This window comes from Hevea brasiliensis, chromosome 3, assembly GCF_030052815.1.
Source record: "Hevea brasiliensis isolate MT/VB/25A 57/8 chromosome 3, ASM3005281v1, whole genome shotgun sequence".
NCBI classification, from domain to species: Eukaryota; Viridiplantae; Streptophyta; class Magnoliopsida; order Malpighiales; family Euphorbiaceae; genus Hevea; species Hevea brasiliensis.
In genome coordinates, this window is record NC_079495.1 from 107,120,562 (window position 1) to 107,144,690 (window position 24,129).

At 36.4% G+C, this 24,129-nt stretch overlaps 1 protein-coding gene across 2 annotated transcripts in view; it reads left to right on the forward strand.

The window, feature by feature from the left end:
- Positions 1-1,493: 1,493 nt before the first annotated feature.
- Positions 1,494-24,129, forward strand: part of LOC110668126 (uncharacterized) — a 34,282-nt gene continuing 11,646 nt past the window's right edge. Inside the window, exon 1 of one of the 2 annotated variants that reach the window (XM_058144437.1) lies at positions 1,494-1,741. In XM_058144437.1, coding sequence (XP_058000420.1) covers positions 1,556-1,741 — 186 coding nt within the window. In that variant the 5' untranslated portion in view covers positions 1,494-1,555. Of the gene's footprint in view, positions 1,742-16,344; positions 16,575-24,129 lie in introns of those variants that run through there. The other variant, XM_058144439.1, reaches the window with a different exon arrangement.

A 24,129-nucleotide genomic window follows, 5' to 3' on the forward strand; every position in this document is an offset into this window, starting at 1 on the left:
TCCTTGTCAGGAAAGGGAATGCAATGTTTTGTAGCATCTTCCGTAGGTATGTGGACATTAAGACTTTAAAGAGGGCATATATCATTAAATTTGATATAATATATAACACATGAATATCAAAATTCAAAAACCCAAAAATCAAAATTTATTTCTTGATTTCTTGCTCTGTTCATGTGCCCATGCAACTCAGCTTAAAAAAAAAAAAAAAAAGGCAAAACAACGAAGACAACCACTTACCTGAATTAAAGTGATGATCAAGAATAAATCTCTGAACCCGCAGTAGGTTTATGATGCTGCAACAAAGTTTGAAGAGGGCGGATGAATTTTTTCTTTCTGATACGTTGCTCTATGCTCAACTTCCTAAGCTCCAACAAGCCTCACTCAACACTATATATAGTTTATAACCGACCCATTAATGTAATTAATGTATACTAATATAATCTATTTGATTTGACAACTATATGTTCTAATTAAAATAGGAAAGAAATAAATGTATTTTAATTAGTTAATGATTCTTATGGTAAATTAATAATCAATGTAGAAACTTTAACTATATCACAATCCCTTCAAGATTAGAATTTTATTTGAATGTATCTTTTACTTAGCTTTTGTTCTTCTTCTTAGTTCCAAACTCACTAAACGCAGACATGAATTAACGTCACAAAGTCCGTAAAGTTCAAGCCATCTATTGATTCCTACCTATAAATTAATAATAAAAATATTTAATAATTTAATTTTTAATTTTAGACTATGTGTTTTTATTTGTAATATGCATAATATGATTTAATATTGTTTGTTATGTGCGTGTATATACATAGAAAATACTTTTTAAAAATTATAATTTATACGTAAAATATAATTTAATAATCAATGTAAGAGCTTTAATTGATATGGGATTTTATAATCCTTTCAAGATTAGGATTTTATTTGAATAAATCTATTGATATCTATCTATAAATTTACTAAACAGAGTAATAATAGCCCTAGACAATGTGAATAGTGAATTCTTGCTCAAATAGGCTAATATAAATATATTATAAATTAATTAATGATTAATTTACAATTAAAAAAATTAATTACTTTTCTCTCATACTTAAAATTTTTTTTATAATATTATTATTTTAATAGAAAACCTTAAAATAATAATTAAATAATTGTCTTATGAAATAATGTCATTTTTTAAAAATTTAAAAATCCCATCATCGTTTTTGTAAAAAAAAAAGGATAACTTTTTTTTTCACATTTTTAAAATTAAATTAACTATCGAATTGGATTGAAATTGAAAATATTTGTATATAGAGTTTAAAGGAAGGGGTGAGGAATTCGTGGAGGAAGCTTGGATAAAACAAAAAATACAAGTGTAGTGAGCAATTAATGTTAGTTAATATAATCTGTTTGATTTGATAATTATGTATTCTAATTAGAATAGAAATAAGTTAAAAAGTATTTTAATTAGTTAATAATTCTAATGCTAAATTAATAAGGTATTTTCACGAGTAACCTGCCTACCCGTTTCCATCTAGAAGAGAATCAGACAGAGACAGAATCAGAGAGAATGCAAGACGAAGAACAAGAAGAAGAGATGGTGACACCAGGAGAGGTGTTAGGGAGAGCAGCTGAAGTGAAACCAGGGAAAGGTGCCTACTTGACACCCTATCGTAACACTGAAATCCTCTACGTCTACTCCTCCCTCACTGGTCTTCGCCGCACTCTATCACCTCCCCCGGACTCTCCCGACCAGGTCTCTAATCACTCTGTCCCTTGCTATCAAGGGTTTTCTTGCTTTTTACGTTATTTCATTTACTTTATCGTAGGTTCAATGCTGCTAACTTCTTTGTGTTCCTATCATTATGTTATTGTTTTTAACTTCAATGTTCAATTGAGCTATTTGGGTGATGAGTGAAATGGGGAAAATCAGATAAATTCAAATCTTCTTTGCATTTTTGTGCACTCGCTTCTGTGGTTTATGTGAATTGAAAGTTTTTGGTTTTGCTTTTTTGATGTTTGAATCTTTTCTCTGTTCTTAATTCTTGGTCAAGTTTTTTGGGGTTGCTTGGAGTGACGAGTAAGAAGGGAGTTGTTTTAGGGGTTGAGTGCATGGGGGCATATTAGCTGAGGCCTGAGGGTGAAGTAACTTTGTAGCATGTCTCCTACTCCTTGTCAGGAAAGGGAATGCAATGTTTTGTAGCATCTTCGGTAGGCATGTGGACATTAAGACTTTAAAGGGGGCATATATCATTAAAGTTAATATAATATATAACATATGGATATCAAAATTCAAAAACCCAAAAATCAAAATTTATTTTTTGATTTCTTGCTCTGTTTATGTGCCCATGCAACTCAGCTTAAAAAAAAATTAGGTAAAACAACGAAGATAACCACTTACCTAAATTAAAGTGATGATCAAGAATAAATCTCTGAACTCGCAGTAGGTTTATGATGCTGCAACAAAGTTTGAAGAGGGGGAGAAGTACTTCTCATATTCCATCAAAACTAAGTTCGTATTATCCAGGTGGGACTTTGACACATTAGGCCAAATTACAGTGTTCATTCTGGAACAGAGAGATAATTTTAGTACTTGGATATTTGAAACTACTGGTCCATGCAAGTACAAATCCAAGAATTCAACCACAGTTTGCCTAACTGAAAAGTGTATCAATTGCATAAATGGTTTAGAGATTTTGGTGCCAAAGAGAGGGTATTTTGATTTGAATGAATATAATATATATTTTGATTTTTATATGAACTCTTCTCCTAGTGATTGTCATGCCAAATGATGGAAAAATTGCACTTGTGTGGCTTAGAAGTCTGCATCTAGTGATGGAATTGGAAGCCAGTTTTGGAGCTAAGGATAAAAGTTCACCCCAGAAGATAACTTGGACTTTATTTACCTTCTTACTCATGAGAAAAGTGAAGGTAATAGAATTTAAGGTATTATTGGAATGTGGACAAATTAAAAAAAAATTAAAACTATTCTACAAAAAAAGGCATAATTAGCCTCTTAGTGAAATCTGTAAGCTTTTTCTTGATTATATAGTATGATGTTTTATTTTTATAAACTATTAATAAGTTAAGAGGTGAAAAGCACCTATATTTATCAGAATATCTCAGAATTGATGAATAATAGCTCCAAGCCAATTGTCTTATTATTGCTTGCAATTAAGAATAGCTAAGACCAAAGATTTCCATGCTTTTCCAAGCCTGCCTGCTTCTTCTTCTTCTTCTTTTATTGCTGACTTTAATGTTACTTTGAAATATAAAGCCATGAAGTCTGGGTGTAGGATGTTTTATTTGGGAAATTCTTTTCTTTAGTATACATTCCTTTCCTCTGGTATAGATTTAAAATACAAATATATGAGATTTATGTATTTAATAAATAAATTTTATTTTATATTTTATGTTTTAAATTTATAATAAACTAAACATAAAAAAAAAATTCTATTTTATTATATAGGTTGTTATATGACCTCTAGTTGTACGGTATGAGAGAAAAGTAAAATGTTCATGTACTTAAAACAATTAAATAGCCTTTTATAAGACACTAACACCATGCCAATGAATTTTAAATAAACTAACTTATTAACTTTGAATTTGAATGTCACACCTTACCCCTCTGTAATGCATAACATGATCCAGTAGTATACCTAATGAATTACCGATTCCGTCTACCGATAACCCATTAAATACACTACAAGAGATTTTAAAATAATTTTCTTACTTTTTGAAAGTAGTGAGCATTTCTAGCAGGCATTAAAAACATTTAATTGAAGTTTAAAAGTTATGTAAAATTTTTGTCCATTTTTATTTTTCCACAAATTTTGAAAAAATTTCAGCAGAGTGCCAGCTATAATTGAGAAAAACAAAAAATTTTCACCTGTAGAAAACACTTTCAATTTATGCACTTCATTAAAATCAACCACCATCATAGCTCAATCCATCACAATTTTTCCCAAACTCTACAATTCAAGTCAATTTTCAACTCAAATATCTTCAAAAATAATGCTAAATAATTTCATTCATATTCCATTAAAGAAAAATTAATTTACATTCATCAGTATAAATTTACAGTAAAAAATCCAAAAATAATATTATTACAGTTCATGTACAAACTGCTCAAGACTAATTTACAATGTACATACAGTCATTTACACCAAAATAAAGATATACAATAAGGGTATAATATAATACCCGACAAAAGATCCAAGGTAGTACTATGATCCTCAGCAGCTCACTCGGCTGCTTTACTAGTTTCTCTACTTGCGACAGCAATAAAAAGCTATCGCTAAGTACAATGACTCAGTGGTGCATAACATACTAAAAATACTCATTTATGCATAATTAAATCACAAATATCCAATTATAATGATGAAGTCAGTAAATAGATGCAAAACACAATTTTAAATTTTAATCAAAGCATTTTCGTTTCAGAAGTCACAAAACAAACTTTATAAAAACACAAAGTCATATAATGCCATCAATATAGTGTTCATCTCAATAGCCAGAGGCTTATGAGGCATACCAAGGCTAACTAGCTCAAACTAAGGATACCCATTTAAATTTCTTCCTCTACTGGCACACACCTCAACACTTCAGCCAGAGAAGGAATTTAAAATTATTTCCTCCCACTAGTAATGCTAGTGAGGTATTCAGATATATGGTCATGACACTATAGTTTCAAAACTATTTTAACAATTTTCTAAACATTTATTTGCAATTCATCACATACCACTAAATTTTTCAACAATTTAGGTCAAAAGCATATTGTTCCATTAAATCACAATTTCTAATACAAATAAGTTACAATTTATTCATTCAAACAATTTGCCAAAGAAAATTTACAGAAAAATTCTATGTTGCGCACAAACCTCGTGCGAGTCGCCTCTAAGCCTTGACTCGGTGATTTATGTTCTTTTCCCATATTCTTTTCAACTGAAACACACAATTTGCAGTGTTTCAGTATCACAACTTATAATAAATTCAATAATAAATAAATTCATGTCTACTTAATTCTAATCTTAATATGCTTAAAATCATGTTCTTAAAAATTTGCATTTCGGGGTTACTATTTATAGTACTATTCAAGTCAAAATGTTAACTTTCTCATGCTTAATAGGTATGTGAATTCCAATTACATCCACATACCACATTTTGGGTACTTAATTTGTTAGTTTTGGTTGCCCCTTCATTTTTTAGGTCTCCTAATAACAATTTCAAATTTTTAATTTTTGTGCCATGTTTTATACTGTTCCATTGGCCTGTTTACTGTGAGAATTTGGTTAAGTGTCCTTCATCAAAGTTGTTCCTTATTGTCTTATTTTTAATTTCCTTTTTGAATCACTTCATTTGGAGTTTTGTAGCCCAAAATATGGTCATTTGAATAAGGCTAGCCAGATTGGTTCTTAACCCAGAATTCTGGGCTTGTTTAGGTTCTGGCAGTATTGGACAACTAAATTTGGGTGGCAAAATGACTTGGTTATGCGCAGAATTTGGGTTGGTGTCCTCCATGAAAGCTGTAGTGCTATGTCATACATTTTCAATGCCACAAAAATCAGGTCATTTGGACCTGTCTAGCCCAAGTTATGACCAAATGAACAAACACTATTTATTTGGTCATTATTGTACAGAGGCAGTGCACATTACCCAGATTTGACCTAATTGTTCACTATGTTAATGTCATTTTCTGGGCATGGTTTCCAAATAGAAAATGTGCCATTATGTATCTATTTTCATTCCCAATTGGCCTCACACCAATTGGGTTGGTAAAATTTCAGTTTTGGTCCCTGAAAGGGACCTAGGTCAAGCTGCCAGATTATGAACCCTACCCAATCTAAATTGCATTTTGTTTCCACTCATTCAAACACATCACAATTGGTCCCAATTGACCATTTGTAACCTCAATTAAGGTCATTTGCATCAATTGACCATTTTCTCTAATTTTTCTCCCAATTTCAACACTCAAAAACCCTATTTCTAATTTTTATTCACTTTAATGAAATCAAAGTGTAGATCTTTAATCTGCATACTTCATTCAACCTAATTAACACTTCAATTTCATCAAATCATGAAATTTCTACCCCCCCTTATTGCTGGCCGAATTTCACTATGAGTCCTCCCACTTGATTTATTTCATTTCTTTCATCAATTCTAAGTTACTTTAACTAGAAACACATAAATTAAACTAGAGATTACAAGTTTAGCTCACTAACCTTTGTTTGATTTTCCAATTCCGCAATTCTTCCCTTTTCTCCTTTCTTTTTCCTCTTCAATCTCCTTCTCAAGTGAATATAGCAAGGATTTATAGAGTAATTTTGGGGAATTTAGGGCTAATTTATTGGATTAAAAGCTTGCATCAAGCTTTAATGGAGGATGGAAATGGAGGTGGGAGTGAGGGAGGAGTTGGCTGAAACTCTTGGGGGAAGACAAGTGATTTTTCCTTTAATTTTTATGTATTTTATGTCTAATTTAAGTTAATTTTGACTTGGTCAAAAATTCCAATAATTAAAATTTCATTTTGACATCATACATGATGTCACCTAAATGATGTAATAAAACCAATTTTCATTGTTTTTCCATTTCCTTTAATTTTTCTATAGTTCTTTAATTTAATTCTAGATTTTGAAATTTTTGTTTCTCTGATTTTATTGGACAATTAGGTCAGGAGTCACCTCTAGGGGTAAACTGACCAATTTTCCTCTTGCCGGTCTGATTCGGTTTGTAAATAATTCGATATTTCTTTCGAATCCCTGACCTAATTATTTGACCTTCTTATCAGCTCTTTTCTATGAGTTTCTCTTTTCTGCTAGGTTCGCAATAGTCCGTAGGACCGCAATGTCACATTTTTCAGTTCAAAAGTAGGGTTAGGACTCACCTCGCAGTCACTTCCCAGTAAGGTCACCCATCGCTGTGACTCTCGGCTCATTTAACATTTTATGCTCTGTTTTTCTTATTTATACTTAACTATCTGGCAATCACTATTTATTTTCATTCAGGGTTTTTCTAAGTGTCTTAAATGTGGTTCTAATCCTTTTAATTGTCCGGACCGACACCGGTCTCCGGAACAGTGTAATATACCAAGCTATGCATATAGGAGTGTTACAATTCTTTCCCCCTTAAAATAAATTTTGTCTCAAAATTTTACCTGGTATCAGTCTCTGAATAGCTGTGGGTGTTGTTTTCTCATGTCCTCTTCTCATTCCCAAGTAGCTTTCTGGCCTAAGTGATGGTTCCACAGCACTTTTACCAGCGGTATCTGCTTGTTTCTCAGCTGCTTCACCTCATAAGCCAGAATCTCTATGAGTTCTTCCTCATATGTGAGGTATGGATTTACTTCAATCTCTTCTACTGGTAGTACATGAGATGGGTCTGATCTATACCTCTTCAACATGGACACATGGAAGACGTTATGTATCTTCTCTAACTCTGGAGGTAGTGCCAAATGATATGCCAAAGGACCCACTCTTTCCAGAACCTCATATGGTCTGATAAAATGAGAACTTAATTTTCCCTTTCTGCCAAATCTCATAATTTTCTTTCAAGGGGAAACCTTGAGGAATACTTTTTCACCCACTGCATATTCAACATCTCTCCTCTTTAGATTAATGTAGGACTTTTGACGGTCTGCTGCAGCCTTGAGTCGATCGCTGATCAATCTAATTTTCTCCTCTGTTTGTTGAACAATTTCTAGCCCAATCATCTTTCATTCGCCCATTTCATCCTAACACAAAGGAGTTCTACACTTTCTGCCATACAAAGCTTCATATGGAGGTATCCTAATGCTTGATTGGTAGCTTTGTTATAAGCAAACTCAATCAGAGGCAAGTGTGTGTCCCAACTACCTTTAAACTCAATTACACAAGCCCTTAGCATATCCTACAATATCTCAGATACCCTCTCGATCGCCATCCTGTCATGAATGGAATGTCGTGCTGAAGTTCAATCTAGTTCCTAGGGCTTTCTGAAGACTACCCCAGAATCTAGAAGTGAACCTAGGATCTCTGTCAGATACAATCGATATTGGCACTCCATGTAACCTTACAACATTATCTATGTACAATTTGGCCAATCTCTCCAGGCTGTAGTCCATCCGGACTAGCAGAAAATGAGCAGACTTGGTCATCACAACTATGAGCCATCTCGCATCATGGTTCTTCTGTGTCCTCGAAAGTCTCATTACAAAATCCATAGTTATCCGTTCCCATTTCCACTCAGATACTGGCAATGGATGTAACAAACTAGCTGGTACTTGATGCTCTGCCTTCACTTGCTGACAAGTTAGGTATTTGGAGACAAAATCAGCTACATCCCTTTTCATATCCATCCACCAGTAATGCTCCTTTAGCCCTATGTACATTTTAGTGTCACCAGGGTGCATAACAAAAGGAGACTCATGTGCTTTTTTCATAATGATCTGTCTCAAGTCAACATCATTAGGAACGCACATTCTGCCCTGGTGTAGCAGTAGGCCATCACCTCTCACTGAGAATTTAGTTCTCTTGCCCCGCCAGACTTCTTCCAGTAGCTTCTGATATTTTTCATCATTCTGAGCAGTCATTCTAATCTGATCAATCAACACTGGCTGTACATGCCATACAACTACTGTCTGCCCCTCATCATTAATCTCTAAGCTAGCATACAATGCTCTCAACTCATGTACCAAAGACAAAGGAGAAACTCTTAGACTTGTCATAGTCTTGCAATTTAAGACATCAGCCACCACATTAGCTTTTCCTAGCTGATAGTCTATCAGACAATCATAATCTTTAATCAGTTCTAACCATCTCCTCTGTCTCAAGTTCAACTCTTTCTGGATGCCCAGATACTTCAAACTCTTATGATCTGTGTAAATTTAGCATTTTTTCCCATATAAGTAGTGTCTCCAAATCTTAAGAGCAAATATAATAGCTGCAAGCTCTAAGTCATGTGTTGGATAATTCCTCTCATGCGGTTTTAGCTGGCGTGATGCATATGCAATAACATTCCAATCTTGCATCAGTACACAGCCTAACCCATTATGAGAAGCATCACTATAAACTGTGTATTCTTTACCCGGGGTAGGTAAAGTCAGGACTGGAGCTTCAATCAAACATCTCTTTAGTTCATCAAAGCTCTGCTAGCATTTTTCCGTCCATTGAAATTTCACATCTTTCCGAAGCAGCTTGGTCAGTGGAGAAGCTAACATAGAGAACTCCTTCACAAATCGGCGATAGTATCCAGTTAAACACAGAAAACTATGAATTTCTGTGACATTCCTGGGTGGCTTCCAATTAAGGATAGCTTCAATCTTGCTGGAATCTACCTTAATGCCTTCTGCAGATACTATGTGCCCCAAGAAAGATATTTCCTTCAGCCAAAATTCACACTTTGATAATTTTGCATATAGTTGTTTCTCCCTTAAAGTTTACAGCACAATTCGCAGATGTTTATCATGCTCCTCTGCACTCCTTGAATACACCAAGATGTCATCAATAAACACCACCACAAACTGATCTAAGTATGGTCTGAAGATAGTATTCATCAGATCCATAAATGCAGCTGGAGCATTAATAAACACGAATGGCATGACCAGGAACTCATAATGGCCATATCGAGTTCTAAAGGTAGTTTTTGGAATACTCTGCTCTTGCATCTTCAGCTGATAATAACCCGATCTCAGGTCAATCTTGGAGAACATAGCTGCACCCCTTAACTGATCAAACAGGTCATCAATGCGGGGCAACAGATATCTATTTTTTATTGTCACCTTATTCGACTGCCGGTAGTCAATACATAAGCGGAGAGTGTCATCTTTCTTCTTAACAAACAACACTGGCGCTCCCCAAAGTGACACACTAGGGCGAATAAAGCCTTTATCAAGCAACTCTTGCAACTGTACCTTCAACTCTTTTAATTCTGCTGGTGTCATTTTGTATGGTGTTATGGAGATTGGGTCCACACTAGGCATTACATCAATATCAAACTACACCTCTCTTTCTGGAGGTAATCCTGGCAACTCATCAGGGAATACATCTGGAAAGTCACATACTGTAGGGATGTCCCCCAATGCTAAACTCCCCACTTGGGTGTTTATCACATGTGCTAAATATGCTTCATACCCTTTTCTGATCATCTTCCTGGCTAGTGTAGCGGAAATGATGTTTGATGGCAATAACTGCCTCTCCCCGTGTATCACCACATTACCGTACAAAGGGAGACCAAAAGTGACTGTCTTCAATCTACAGTCTATCATTGTATGATGCCTGGCTAACCAATCCATGCCCAAGATGATATCATAATCTCTGAAGGGCATTTTAATCAAATCTGACAGAAAAATATGTCATTGGATCACCAAAGGATAATCTCTATACATTTTGTTGACCCTGACCTCTTACCCTAACGTCCTTGTTACTAACACTTCGAAATCCATTTTGACACACGGAATAGCAAGGGAACTAACGATGCTAGCACTTACATATGAGTGGGTAGAACCCGGATCAAATAATACAAATACATCTTGATCAGAGATAGAGAATATACCGGCCACAATGTCAGAAGTCTCAGCTTCTTCCTGCTGTCTCATAGTGTAGACTTTAGCCGGAGCACTACCTTGTTCTCGATCGGTTTCTGTACTCGATTGCTCAAGTGCTGACTCTACCTCTGCCTCTTCCTCTGCTAACTGGTTCTGAACCTCTGATAGCAGAACTCTGAGTGGATCCTTCTGCAGTAGTAGGAGGTGGCCCAAATCTATGAGTACTGGTACAGTCTTAAGCTAGATGCCCCGTACCCCCGTAGTTAAAACAGGCTCCCGAAGCCCAATAACATATCCCACCATGAGTCTTACGACTCTTACCACATGTCTCACAAGGGCAAGGAGGGTGAGAACTCCTAGTCGTCTGCTGACCAGACCAAGGGGGTCTCTGCCCAAAAAATCTACCCCTACCAGACCTTTCACCTCTGCTTGATCCCCTAAATTTCTTTCTTTTTCTATTATTGCCACTGGAACTTTGATCCGCTGACTTTCCACTTTTCTCTTTTTCTAATTTCTTTGTCTTCTCTGTTTTCTCTTTCACCGGTGCCCCTTCTGACTCAATTCTTTCTAACTCAAGTGCTTGACAGATGAGTTCAGAGAAGTTATTATGTCTGAATCCAACCACTTACATCCTCAGACTAGGCTTCAGGCTGATTTCAAACCTCTTGTACCTTTCTCTGGTGGTAGAAAATAAACTCCCTGCATAGTGGCTCAAGCGGGAGAACTCCCTTTCATATTCTGTCACTGATCTGCTTCCTTGTTTCAGGCTTAAGAACTCCTGTAGCTTATGGTCCATATAGGCATCGGGGACATACTTTTGTCTGAACTCTCTGAGGAAGTCTTTCCATGTCAGTACTGGAGGTTCTAGCAAGCTATGGGGGATGGTTTTCCACCAATCATACGCATCCCCTTACAGATATGACACTGAATACTCAAATTTCAATTCATCTGTGCAGCACAGCTTCTTGAACACTTTATCCATTCTCTCCAACCACTGCTCTACCTCTAAAGGGTCCACTGTACCCTTAAACTCTGTAGCCCCAAACTTCAGTAGTTTATCATACTGTTTGGCTGGAGCCTGAGGTTGCACCACTGGTGTCTAAAGTGGAGCTTGAGCAGGCATACTTCCAGCCATTTGTTGAAACATCGTAGCCATCTGCTGGGCAAATTGTGCTGGAAACTGCAGTATTGGAGGAGCCGGAGTGGCTGACCCACTCACATTCTGAAGAGTTGGGGCTTTTCCTTGTGCCTCAACCTCTACTGATTGTTCTACAGAATGATTCCATAGTTTATCAAAGGGTATTCTATCTCTTGATCTTCAGCAGCTCACTCGGTTGCTTTACTAGTCTCTCTACTTGCGACAGCAATAAAAGCCATCGTTGGGTACAATGACTCAGTGGTGCACAACATACTAAAAATACTCCTTTATGCATTATTAAATCACAAATATCCAATTATAATGATGAAGTCAGTAAATAGATGCAAAACACAATTTTGAATTTTAATCAAAGCATTTTTGTTTCATAAGTCACAAAACAAACTTTATAAAAATATACAATCATATCATGCCATCAATATAGTGTTCATCTCAATAGCCAGAGGCATATGAGGCATACCAAGGCTAGTTAGCTCAAACTATAGGTATCCATTCAAATTTCTTCCTCTACTGGCACACACCTTAACACTTCGGCTAGAGAGGGAATTCAAAACTATTTCCTCCCACTAGTCATGCTAATGAGGCATTCAGATATATGGTCATGACACTATGGTTTCAAAACTATCTTAACAATTTTCTAAACATTTATTTGCAATTCATCACATACCACTAAATTTTTCAACAATTTAGGTCAAAAGCATATTGTTCCATTAAATCACAATTTCCATTACAAATAAGTCACAATTTATTCATTCAAACAATTTGCCAAAGAAAATTTACAGAAAAATTCTATATTGTGCATAAACCTCGTGCGAGTCGCCTCTAGGCCTTGACTCGGTGATTTAGGTTCTTTTCCTGTATTCTTTTCAACTGAAACACACAATTTACAGTGTTTCAGTATCACAACTTATAATAAATCCAATAATAAATAAATTCATGTCTACTTAATTCTAATCTTAAACTCAACTCAACTCAACTAAGCCTTTATCCCAAAAATTTGGGATCGGCTATATGGATTCACTTTCTCCACTCTAAACGATTTTAGGTTAAATCCTCAGAAATGTGAAATGCTTCTAGGTCATGTTGTACTACTCTCCTCCAAGTCAATTTAGGTCTACCCCTTTTTTTCTTTCTATCCTCTAACCTAATGTGCTCTACTTGTCTAACTGGAGCCTCCGTATGTTTACGTTTCACATGACCAAACCACCTCAATCTCCCTTCTTTCAACTTATCTTCAATTGGTACCACTCCTACCTTTTCTCTAATACTCTCATTACGGACTTTATCTAGTCTAGTATGGCCACTCATCCACCTTAACATTCTCATCTCTGCAACTCTTATCTTAGACGCATATGACTCTTTCAGTGCTCAACACTTACTACCATATAACATAGCCGGTCGTATGGCTATACGGTAAAATTTTTCTTTCAACTTATTGGGAATCTTGCAATCATATAAAACTCCCGTGGCATGTCTCCACTTCAATCATCCGGCTTTAATCCTATGACTAACATCCTCCTTACATCCCCCATCTACTTGAAGGACTGAGCCTAGATATTTAAAGTGATTACTTTGGGACAGTACCACTTTATTCAAACTAACTCCTTCCCTATCACCAGTTTGGCCTTCACTGAACTTGCAATGCATGTATTTTGTCTTCGTTCTACTTAACTTAAAACCCTTTGACTCTAGAGTACTTCTCCAAAGCTCTAGCTTTCTATTGACTCCTTCTCGTGTCTCATCTATCAGAACAATATCATCCGCAAACATCATGCACCAAGGAATACTCTCTTGTATATGTTTTGTCAATTCATCTAAAACTAATGTAAAAAGGTAAGGGCTTATGGCTGATCTTTGGTGTAATCCAATTGAGATTGAAAAATCTCTTGTGTCCCCTCCCACTGTGCGCACAATAGTAGTTGCTCCTTCATACATATCTTTCAACACTTGTATGTACCTAATAGATACCCTCTTTTATTCTAACACATTCCATAAGACATCTCTTTGAACACTATTTTAAGCCTTCTCCAAATCAATAAAAACCCCATGTATCTATTTTCATTCCCAATTGGCCTCACACCAATTAGGTTGGTAAAATTTTAATTTTGGTCCCTGAAAGGGACCTATGTCAAGCTGTCAGATTAGGAACCCTACCCAATCCGAATTGCATTTTGTTTTTATTCATTCAAACACATCACAATTGATCCCAATTGACCATTTCTAACCTCAATTAAGGTCATTTGCATCAATTGACCATTTTCTCCAATTTTTCTCCCAATTTCAACACTCAAGAACCCTAATTCTAATTTTTATTCACTTTAATGAAATCAAAGTGTAGATCTTTAATCTACATACTTCGTTCAACCTAATTAACACTTCAATTTCATCAAATCATGAAATTTCTACCCCCCCTTATTGCTAGCCGAATTTCACTATGAGTCCTCCCACTTGATTTATTTCATTTCTTTCATCAATTCTAAGTTACTTTAACTAGAAACAAATAAATTAAACTAGAATTTACAAGTTTAGCTCACTAACCTTTGTTTGATTTTCCAATTCCTCAATTCTTCCCTTTTCTCCTTTCTTTTTCCTCTTCAATCTCCTTCTCAAGTGAAGATAGCAAGGATTTATAGAGTAATTTTGGGGAATTTAGGGCTAATTTATGGGATTAAAAGCTTGCATTAAGCTTTAATGGAGGATGGAAATGGAGATGGGAGTGAGGGAGGAGTTGGCTGAAACTCTTGGGGGAAGACAAGTGATTTTTCCTTTAATTTTTATGTATTTTATGTCTAATTTAAGTTAATTTTGACTTGGTCAAAAATTCCAATAATTAAAATTTCATTTTGACATCATACATGATGTCACCTAAATGATGTAATAAAACCAATTTTCATTGTTTTTCCTTTTCCTTTAATTTTTCTATTGTTCTTTAATTTAATTCTAGATTTCGAAATTTTCTTTTCTCTGATTTTATTGGACAGTTAGGTCAGGAGTCACCTCTAGGGGTGAACTGACCAATTTGCCCCTTGCCGGTCTGATTCGGTTTGTAAATAATTCGATATTTTTTTCGAATCCCTGACCTAATTATTTGACCTACTTATCAGCTCTTTTCTGTGAGTTTCTCTTTTCCGCTAGGTTCGCAATAGTCCTTAGGATCGCGACGTCACATTTTTCAGTTTAAAAGTAGGGTTAGGACTGACCTCACAGTACTTCCCGGTAAGGTCACCCATCGCTATGACCCTCGGCTCATTTAACCTTTTATGCTTTGTTTTTCTTATTTATACTTAACTATCTGGCAATCACTATTTATATTCATTCAAGGTTTTTCTAAGTGTCTTAAATGTGATTCTAATCCCCTTAATTGTCCGGACCCATACCGATCTCCGGAACAGTGTAATATACCAGACTATGCATATAGGGGTGTTATATTGAATTTTAATTAAAATCAAATAAAAAATAATATTAATTAATTATTATAATTAAATTAAAAAAAATTATATGCACCAATAACATTAAAGTTTTTATCTATATTAATAATATTAAACTAATATATAGATGGAACTCACTTATATTGAGTGGAGTCAATTGACCCATTTAATTAAAAAAATTAAAAAAAATGTATTATATAAGAATATTTATTAATTTAATTACCTAAAATTATTTAAAAAATATAAAATTAAAATCTATTTTATATGTTGACTTAATTTAGACTAATCAAATTTAAAAAATGGATAGTCTATTATTTCATTAATTTTTATTTTCAAAATTTAATCATTTAAATGATATAAAATTTTAATTATTTAATTATTTTTCAATGAAGTTAACTATTTATTATTTGTATTTTATTAATATGTTCTATTTTTTTTTATTGTGATTGGAAATTTTCTAAGTGCTTGATTTATAAGTTATTGTTTCTCAAATTATATTTACAAATTAATTATTTAAACACCACTTAAAATAATTTCTTACAAATTAATTATTAAACGCCGCTTAAAATAATTTTTAACTATGCAAAAAAACACTCAATTTTGTTCAAAAGCTTGAGCTTCAAAGATTTCCTTTTTTGGGTTTTTAAAAGCCTAAGCTATGAGAGGCCCAAATTTTAACATTAATTGGTATTTAAAACGCGTGTTACCGTGCGTGCGTGTCACATCTATGAAATTTTTTTTTTGTATATTTATATGAATATTAAAATATTAAATATATTTTAAATATTTTTATTTTTATTTTTATTTTGAAAATATTTATATTTTATATTAGTTTTTAGGATATGCGCATGGCACGTTAAGGTTGATTTGAGTAACATGCCTAAAAAGTATTGATGGGGATTTATAAGTAAGTTTCAAGAGCAAAAACAGTCTTCAAATTATTTTCTTCTTATTTTAAAAATAATGACTCAACATTAGCTTTTTTTCATATTTAAATGAGTGCTCTTATGAAATTGTGATATTAATTTTACTTTCTTCATATGTAAAAAATAAAAAAATAAAATTATTAATAGTGAAAAAAAGTGTAAGAACTTTAAATAACAATTTTTACATTAAAATATTAACGAAATTGTAATTTTAGATGGGTTGAACGACGACGTTTGGAATAAAGTAGAAAAATTTGCAATTTCCTCTAGGTCACTCCTCCAATGGAACTTTTCTGTGTAGGGAATTTGAGGCAATTCATTTGCTGAGCACATTCATGGAAGAAGAGAAGCAGACAGAGACAGAATCAGAGAGAATGCAAGACGAAGAATAAGAAGAAGAGATGGTGACACCAGGAGAGGTGTTAGGGAGAGCAGCTGAAGTGAAACCAGGGAAAGTTGCCTACTTGGCACCCTATCGTAACACTGAAATCCTCTACGTCTACTCCTCCCTCACTGGTCTCCGCCGCACTCTATCACCTCCCCCGGACTCTCCTGACCAGGTCTCTAATCACTCTGTCCCTTGCTATCAAGGGTTTTCTTGCTTTTTACGTTATTTCATTTACTTTATCGTACGTTCAATACTACTAACTTCTTTGTGTTCCTATCATTGTCACGACCCAACCTATGGGCCGGACCGGCACTAGGACCTGGGCCAGCCTAAAGCCCCCGAGGCCCGTAGTAAGCCTAACTGTTCATTAACCCAACTCTAAGGCCCATTTGGGCCCAATTTCAAGAAACCAACCGGACAGAGTCCGGCCATAAAGTGGACCTTTCAACGGGGAGTTTTTGACTCACCCGACCTGTAAACAAAATATATCATCAATTGGGGAGCTCAGCTCACCCTCCACATACTCATATCAGCATAAAAATAAATGGGAGCTCAGCTCCCTCATCCAATCCATCAAACATGCATATAATTTTACAAGTCCACATGACAATTTATATTACAGACCCGAATCATTTAAATATTTCTAACACATGCGGAAATTCTAGGAGTATATAAAATTACAAAACTATTGATAAACAACCTGCGAAGGAGAAAAGCAGGTTAACCACAATAAAATCCTCCTGTAGCCTGAAAAAATATTGAACAGGAGTGAGCGTTCGACTCAGAGAGTAAAATATCAATTTTAACCATAATCTCTATAACTATCTAGTACTAATGCAACCTGTGGAGTGAAATGCAACAGCAACAACATTTTCACATCATAACATCAAAAAGGTAATTTGGAGCACTCACGCACCCTGTAACATCAATCATAATATATGGGAGCTGATCCCCTATACAGCTCTCTTAAATCCAACCTGGTGCCAGCGAAGAACTCATCTCGGACTTCCACTTAATAACCAAATCGGGGTCCCAGCGAAGAACTCAAGCCGTGTCTACCCCGAAGGACCGGGTCCCAGCGAAGATCTCAAGCCGTGTCTACCCGTCCTATCCATAGTCCACACCACATCACACGCATGCCAACGCACGCACACTGCTCCAAATTACCACAACAACATCCATGGCACGCTAACAATTATGAATGCAACATAAATCGTGCCTAGAGTTTAACTACATAAATATTTGCATATAAGTGATGCATGGGCATGCTTGAACATATAATAATATCGAAATTACAATTAAAATTAATATTTTACTCACAAACTTGTGGCAATCACTGTGGCGGTGGGCGGAGGAAGAAGGCATCGCTCACACGACAATTATATTACAATTATTTAATACAAATGACTCAATACAAATCAAGAAAAGACCCAATACGTCCTAAGTCGTGCGAAAATCCGGTGAGTCTCCCTATACCTAGGACCTACCCAACCTGCAAAAGGGCTCAAAACACACTTCTATATCCACAATCAATCACATCACACAGCCCCTCCTGGGCCTATCAAATCAATCATCCATCACAATATGTAAAATTTCAATTTAGTCCTTATAATTGATCATTTTTGCAAAAACAGCTCAAATAAGCTCTAAAAATTATAAAACTCTGCCCCGCGGTCCTTAGAAATATTACTAAGCCATTGCAAAAAGAATCGTAATTTTCTAAGTTACCACGAATATTTTATGGATTTTTAATCCTATTTAAGCACTAGAAAATTACGAAAAAGCAAGGTTCGGGTTTACCTTTGCCGATTCCGACTTCAGGAACGCGCTCGGGATGCCTGACAATGGTGGGGTAGCCAAAACCTCGATCCAATTCGGAGACTTTTCTGGTAGTGCATGCGTAGGAAATTCACAGATCCGGACAACTGTCGAATTTCCGATAATTGAGGATACCTACACGAAGCCCCATAATAATATATAAAATCAGGGGTGTTACATTCTTCCCCCCTTACAAAAAAATTCGTCCTCGAATTTTACACAAGGCAGAATAAAGTACATGATTACACATTGAACAGATAAGGGTACTTGCTACGCATGTCCCGTTCTGACTCCCAGGTGCACTCTTCCACTGACTGGCTCCTCCACAAAACCTTAACCATAGGGATCTGTTTTGATCTTAGCTGTCTCACTTGGTAGTCCACTATGGCTACAGGTTGCTCCTCAAATGTCAAGTTCTCCTTTAGTTCTATTACATCCGACTGTAGTACATGAGAAGGATCGGGAATGTATTTCCTGAGCATGGAGATGTGAAACATGGGATGAACGTGAGAAAGATTGGGTGGTAGCTCCAACCGGTAGGCAACTGCTCCAACTCTATCAGTAACCTCAAAAGGTCCGATATACCGAGGTGCCAACTTGCCTTTCTTTCCAAACCTCATGACTCCCTTCATTGGAGAAACCTTCAGGAATACATAGTCGCCCACTGCAAACTCCACATCCCTCCGTCTGGGGTCTGCATAACTCTTACGCCATCTTTTTGTCGTTTCACGATTAAAGGAACTACCTCTGAAGTGTACTGCACTAGGTCTACATCATGCACCTTCGCTTCCCCCATTTCTGTCCAACACAGAGGAGACCTACACTTTCTTCCATATAATGCCTCATAGGGTGCCATCCCTATGCTGGAGTGATAACTGTTGTTGTAGGCAAACTCCACCAAAGCTAGCTGCTCATCCCATTGACCTCCAAAATCCAAGACACTCATGCGAAGCATGTCTTCCAGTGTTTGGATTGTCCTTTCGGATTTGTCCCGTCTGCATGCGAGGTGGAAAGCCGTCTTGAAGTTCAATCGTGTGCCAAGTGCCTCTGTAACTTTCTCCAAAATCGAGAAGTGAATCGGGGCCCTCTGTCGAATATTATGGGCCGGAACTCCATGCAATCGACTATTTCTCGAATGTAGAGCCGCGTCTTGTGCCCAGAATATGTAGTCTTCTGAGGCAGAAGTGAGCTGATTTGGTTAGACGGTCTACAATTACCCATATCGAATCATATCCTCGCGTGGTACGAGGCAACCTTGATCCACAAAATCCATAGTGATCATTTCCCACTTCCATTCTAGGATAGGGAGCTCTTGCAGCTTCCCTGACGGTCTCTGGTGTTCAAACTTCACCTTCTGACAAGTCAAGCACTTGGACACAAAGTCTGCTATGTCTCTCTTCATGCCATTCCACCAATAGCTATCTTTCACATCATGGTACATCTTGGTGGAACCTGGGTGGACACTGTACAGTGTATAGTGTGCTTCTTGCATGATTTCATTTCTGAGATTGTCTACATCGGGCACACATATCCTCGAACCATGCACTAGGGCGCCATCATTGGCAAATCCAAACTCACCACCTTCATCTTGCTGTACTCTTTCTATAATCTTCATCAATTGTTGGTCTCTGTGCTGGGAAACTCTAACTCTGTCCCTCAAGTCTGGCCTCACTGAAAAATGAGCCAACAATACCCCCTCATCTGAAAGATCTAGGATTAAACCTTGATCCATCAACTCATGTACTTCCTGAATCAACCGTCTCTTCTCTGCTGAAATGTGCGCCAAACTGCCAGAAGATTTCCTGCTCAAGGCATCTGCTACAACATTGGCCTTCCTGTGGTGGTACCGATGGTGCAATCATAGTCTTTCAGAAGCTCCATCCATCTTCTCTGTCTCAAGTTTAAATCCCTCTGTTGGAAGATATACTTCAAACTCTTGTGGTCGGTGTATATCTCGCACACTTCACCATACAGGTAGTGTCTCCAGATTTTCAGTGCAAAGTCTACAGCCGCCATTTTCAAATCATGGGTGGGGTAGTTCTGCTCATGCCTCTTCAGCTGCCTTGAAGCATAAGCCACTACCTTTCCATTCTCGCTCAAAACACACCCAAGGCCAACTCGAGGCGTCACAATACACGGTGTATCCTTCACCACTCACTGTAGTGCCAACACAGGGGCAGTGGTTAGACACTCCTTATCCTCATCATTATAACTGACTCTATCGAGCTCTCTTCCTGTCCTTTGCATCTTATCCACTTCCCTTTTCCTATTTTTGGTATTGTTGGTATCTTTTCAACCTGCTGTATTTATTCCTTAATTTTAGTCCTATCTCATCCTTACACCTTTTCCTTCGAAGATGTCTATCCCATCATCAACTTTAACTTTCTTTTTATTTCTTAGTCTTATCTTGATTACTAGTTCCGTTACTTGGGAATTCTAACCTTACGATTTTCTCCTACCAAAGACATTCTTCACCTTTTGTAACACTTATAATTAACCATAGAAAATTCGCTTTTGTAACCCCTTTCCCAACTTAACTATCGAACATTATCATTCCCTACCAGCCTTAGTAGGAAATTGCTCATCTGGATGGATAGGAGCTTCAGAAACTATAAGTTCCATCTGAACTAACACGGCTGTGGGAAATGTGTGTCATGCCTTAATTCTAAATAAGATACTTCACGTGTTTATTCTCCTTAATATAATCACATATCGCCCACAACTTTCCAAACTTCAACCTCAAATTACCCATTAGCAATAATTTCATCTATTGAAACTCATCCACAATTAGTATTTCCTCCAAATTTCATAGTTTAAAACAGTTGCAAGCCTTAGTAGCTAACTCAATTTAACTCATGTCATTACTGCTCGTCCTTTCATACTTAATACTAGGTATGCACTTACTGTCATTCTCATATCAGAAATTATGTATGAATTTGTGCCTACCAAACTCTCAATAACTAGGTCTCCTTGACTCATTGCATTCCTTATATAACCTTCTAAAACCAAAAGCACAAGCTAAACTTGAAAAGAAAGAAAAATATCCTTTTATATTCAACTACGCCAATTGTCCATATAATAACGTTTAACCTATGTTTCTTGGTATTTCTCTTCAAATTTCATCATCTCTTAGCACAATTGTGCTCTACCTATAAGATATCATCTGCATGAACACTTTACCGTACCATTGTCCTTCCTGACATAATATTTTATAATTTATTAACTTTACTTATACTCAACCAATGATTCATATCTATCATCGTTTATATTGTGCCATTAACTTTTGTTGATTCCTGAAAGATTTCTCTCACTAATAAATTCTTCCAACACCAATTCCACCCTTATCTATGGTCATTAATTTGATCCTTGAACTTTCTAGTGATTTATAACCACCCAGACTTGTCACTTTTCGTTCTACTCCTACTGTTGTTCTGTCGTTATTGCTTCACTGCAAAGTGATTCGGTTGATCACACTAAAAATGTTTGCCTAACATTCATAACGAACCTCTAACTACCTTCTCACTATCTCAAAAGTCTAACCTAAAACCTATGTGTCATTATCTATCATTCTTTTCCTCTCATCATACCTATTTGATCCCTTAGACTGACTTTTATTCAACTTACTGCTTACTAACTTCTCTTTCTCTACCTATTTAGGTAGTCCGCAATACCATCACACACCTTCTAACATTTACTCATTATTATTGTATTCCATACCTCCATCACTTTTCTCATTAATGTGGTCCCATTTTGGGTTTTCCATCCTTGTCATTCTCCTTGCCAAGAATAACACTTAGCCTATCCTATATCTTAACTCTGTTCCTTTTATTATGCGCTCTTTAGGTTGTCCTTTCATTTATTTCCTTTGTCTTACCCAAAATAGAACTTGACTATTCTATCCCTGGTTCCATTCTTCTTCCTAACATAACAGCTGTACTTGCTAACTATATCTTTCAGAGTCTCTATCGCGTTATCATATGTCTGTGCTACTCAGATTTGGTCCTTTGACCACTCTAGCTAGTACTCCCACTGGCACTTAGATTATATTGCATCTGTAATCAATTATCCCAATTTTCATTCTACACTTTCTCTATCTACTGGCCTTTTGTGATTTATCTTCGCTAATTTATTACTCTTAACACTATTATAATTAGATTTTACTACTGTTTGAACAATATGAAGTCAGAAAGGAACTCAGGAAATTGCAGTCATACCTTTATCGTATGATTTCTATTCTTATCCTTTAGCTTACATAATACCCTTACTACCTCGAGAACTGATTCTGCAGTAATTTTATTGATTATTATTTATTTTTTTTTATTATTATTATTATTTTCCATGTTTACTTAATTCCAAAACTTAAGATTTCGGGCACCCAAACCCGTCATCCAATTCAAAGGATTTACATCCATCGTGATCTGATTATATATGATTCCTATAATGGAACTTGTATCCTCTCCAGGATACCCGAGCCAACTACTCTCTACCACACTCTACAGGGAATCTGGTGCGCTATTTTGTGGGTCACCATTATTAGTAATAACTTTCGATCCCTTCTGAAAAGATAGGACTATACCCTAACTTGCTACAACAAAGGTACTACATTTACCACCTTGCCCAAAACCATGTCAAACTAATGTCTCTCTTATCATATCATAGCTCTGGAAATCATATATTCAGAGTTTCGACCTTCTCTAGGTAGTAGGGTTGTACTTTATTCCATACTGATACACACAAGGTATACTATTCTCACTAAGCTCTAAGCAAAATGTTTGTCATACTGCAAAAACCATCCAAAATTCCATACCGAAGACTAGATGGTCTCACTCTATAGGTGTCACCTTTACTTTGCAACTAGTCCGAAACCTTTGGTCTGATAGCAACTCCATCGTAACTCTAGCTCATGCTAGGTAATCAGTCACTGACTCTAGTTACCACCCAATTGTGACCTTCGATATTCTAGCTCTAGATCCCTAACCAGGAGTTCCCAACTCCTTTGCAGATATAGAACTCTGTTCTGGCATTACTGTACCAAAACAGAGACTGCCTACAACATCCTCATCATAAGCACTATAGGGAAGTACGCAGCTCTATACAATAATCTCATGTCGGCATCAGAATCTGCAATTACAGAGCGGACATCGAGAACATTGTATAGTTACTACGATACGTCCGGACCGACTAGGCCTCCTAATTTCTTATCTCTATTGAATCTTATATTATCATAAACTTATTCTGACGGGGTCATCCACTGATGACTGCATGCAGTGGTATCCTCATCCTTATCTAGGGCAACTGTACTTTCAAGACTCACGTTTATGTACTCGTGCCTTGCACGAAATGGGCACACCATTTAAACCCATCTGCATGAAACATAGCATTTCTTGGAGTACGTATCCTCATGATGGACCGCACATGTCTACTAACTCTATTTCACATTTCTGTGTACTCCACGAAAATCAAGACACTAACTGAGGTAATCTTATACTTCCCGAGGTATAACGTAGAATCTAGAAACAAAGAATTACAGGGAAAGACGAAATGTAATCCTATACTCCGCATGTGACTCCTAGTAGACTCTTCCCAACACTTAGATAATTTTTCCTATGAATCGAGCCTAAGCTCGATACCACATCTGTCACGACCCAACCTATGGGCCGGACCAAGACTAGGACACAGGCCACCTAAAGCCCCGAGGCCCGTAGTAAGCCTAACTGTTCATTAACCCAACTCTAAGGCCCATTTGGGCCCAATTTCAAGAAACCAACGACAGAGTCCGCCATAAAGTGGACCTTTCAACGGGGAGTTTTGACTCACCCGACTGTAAACAAAATATATCATCAATTGGGGAGCTCACCCTCCTCCACATACTCATATCAAAGATAAAATAAATGGGAGCTCACTCCTCA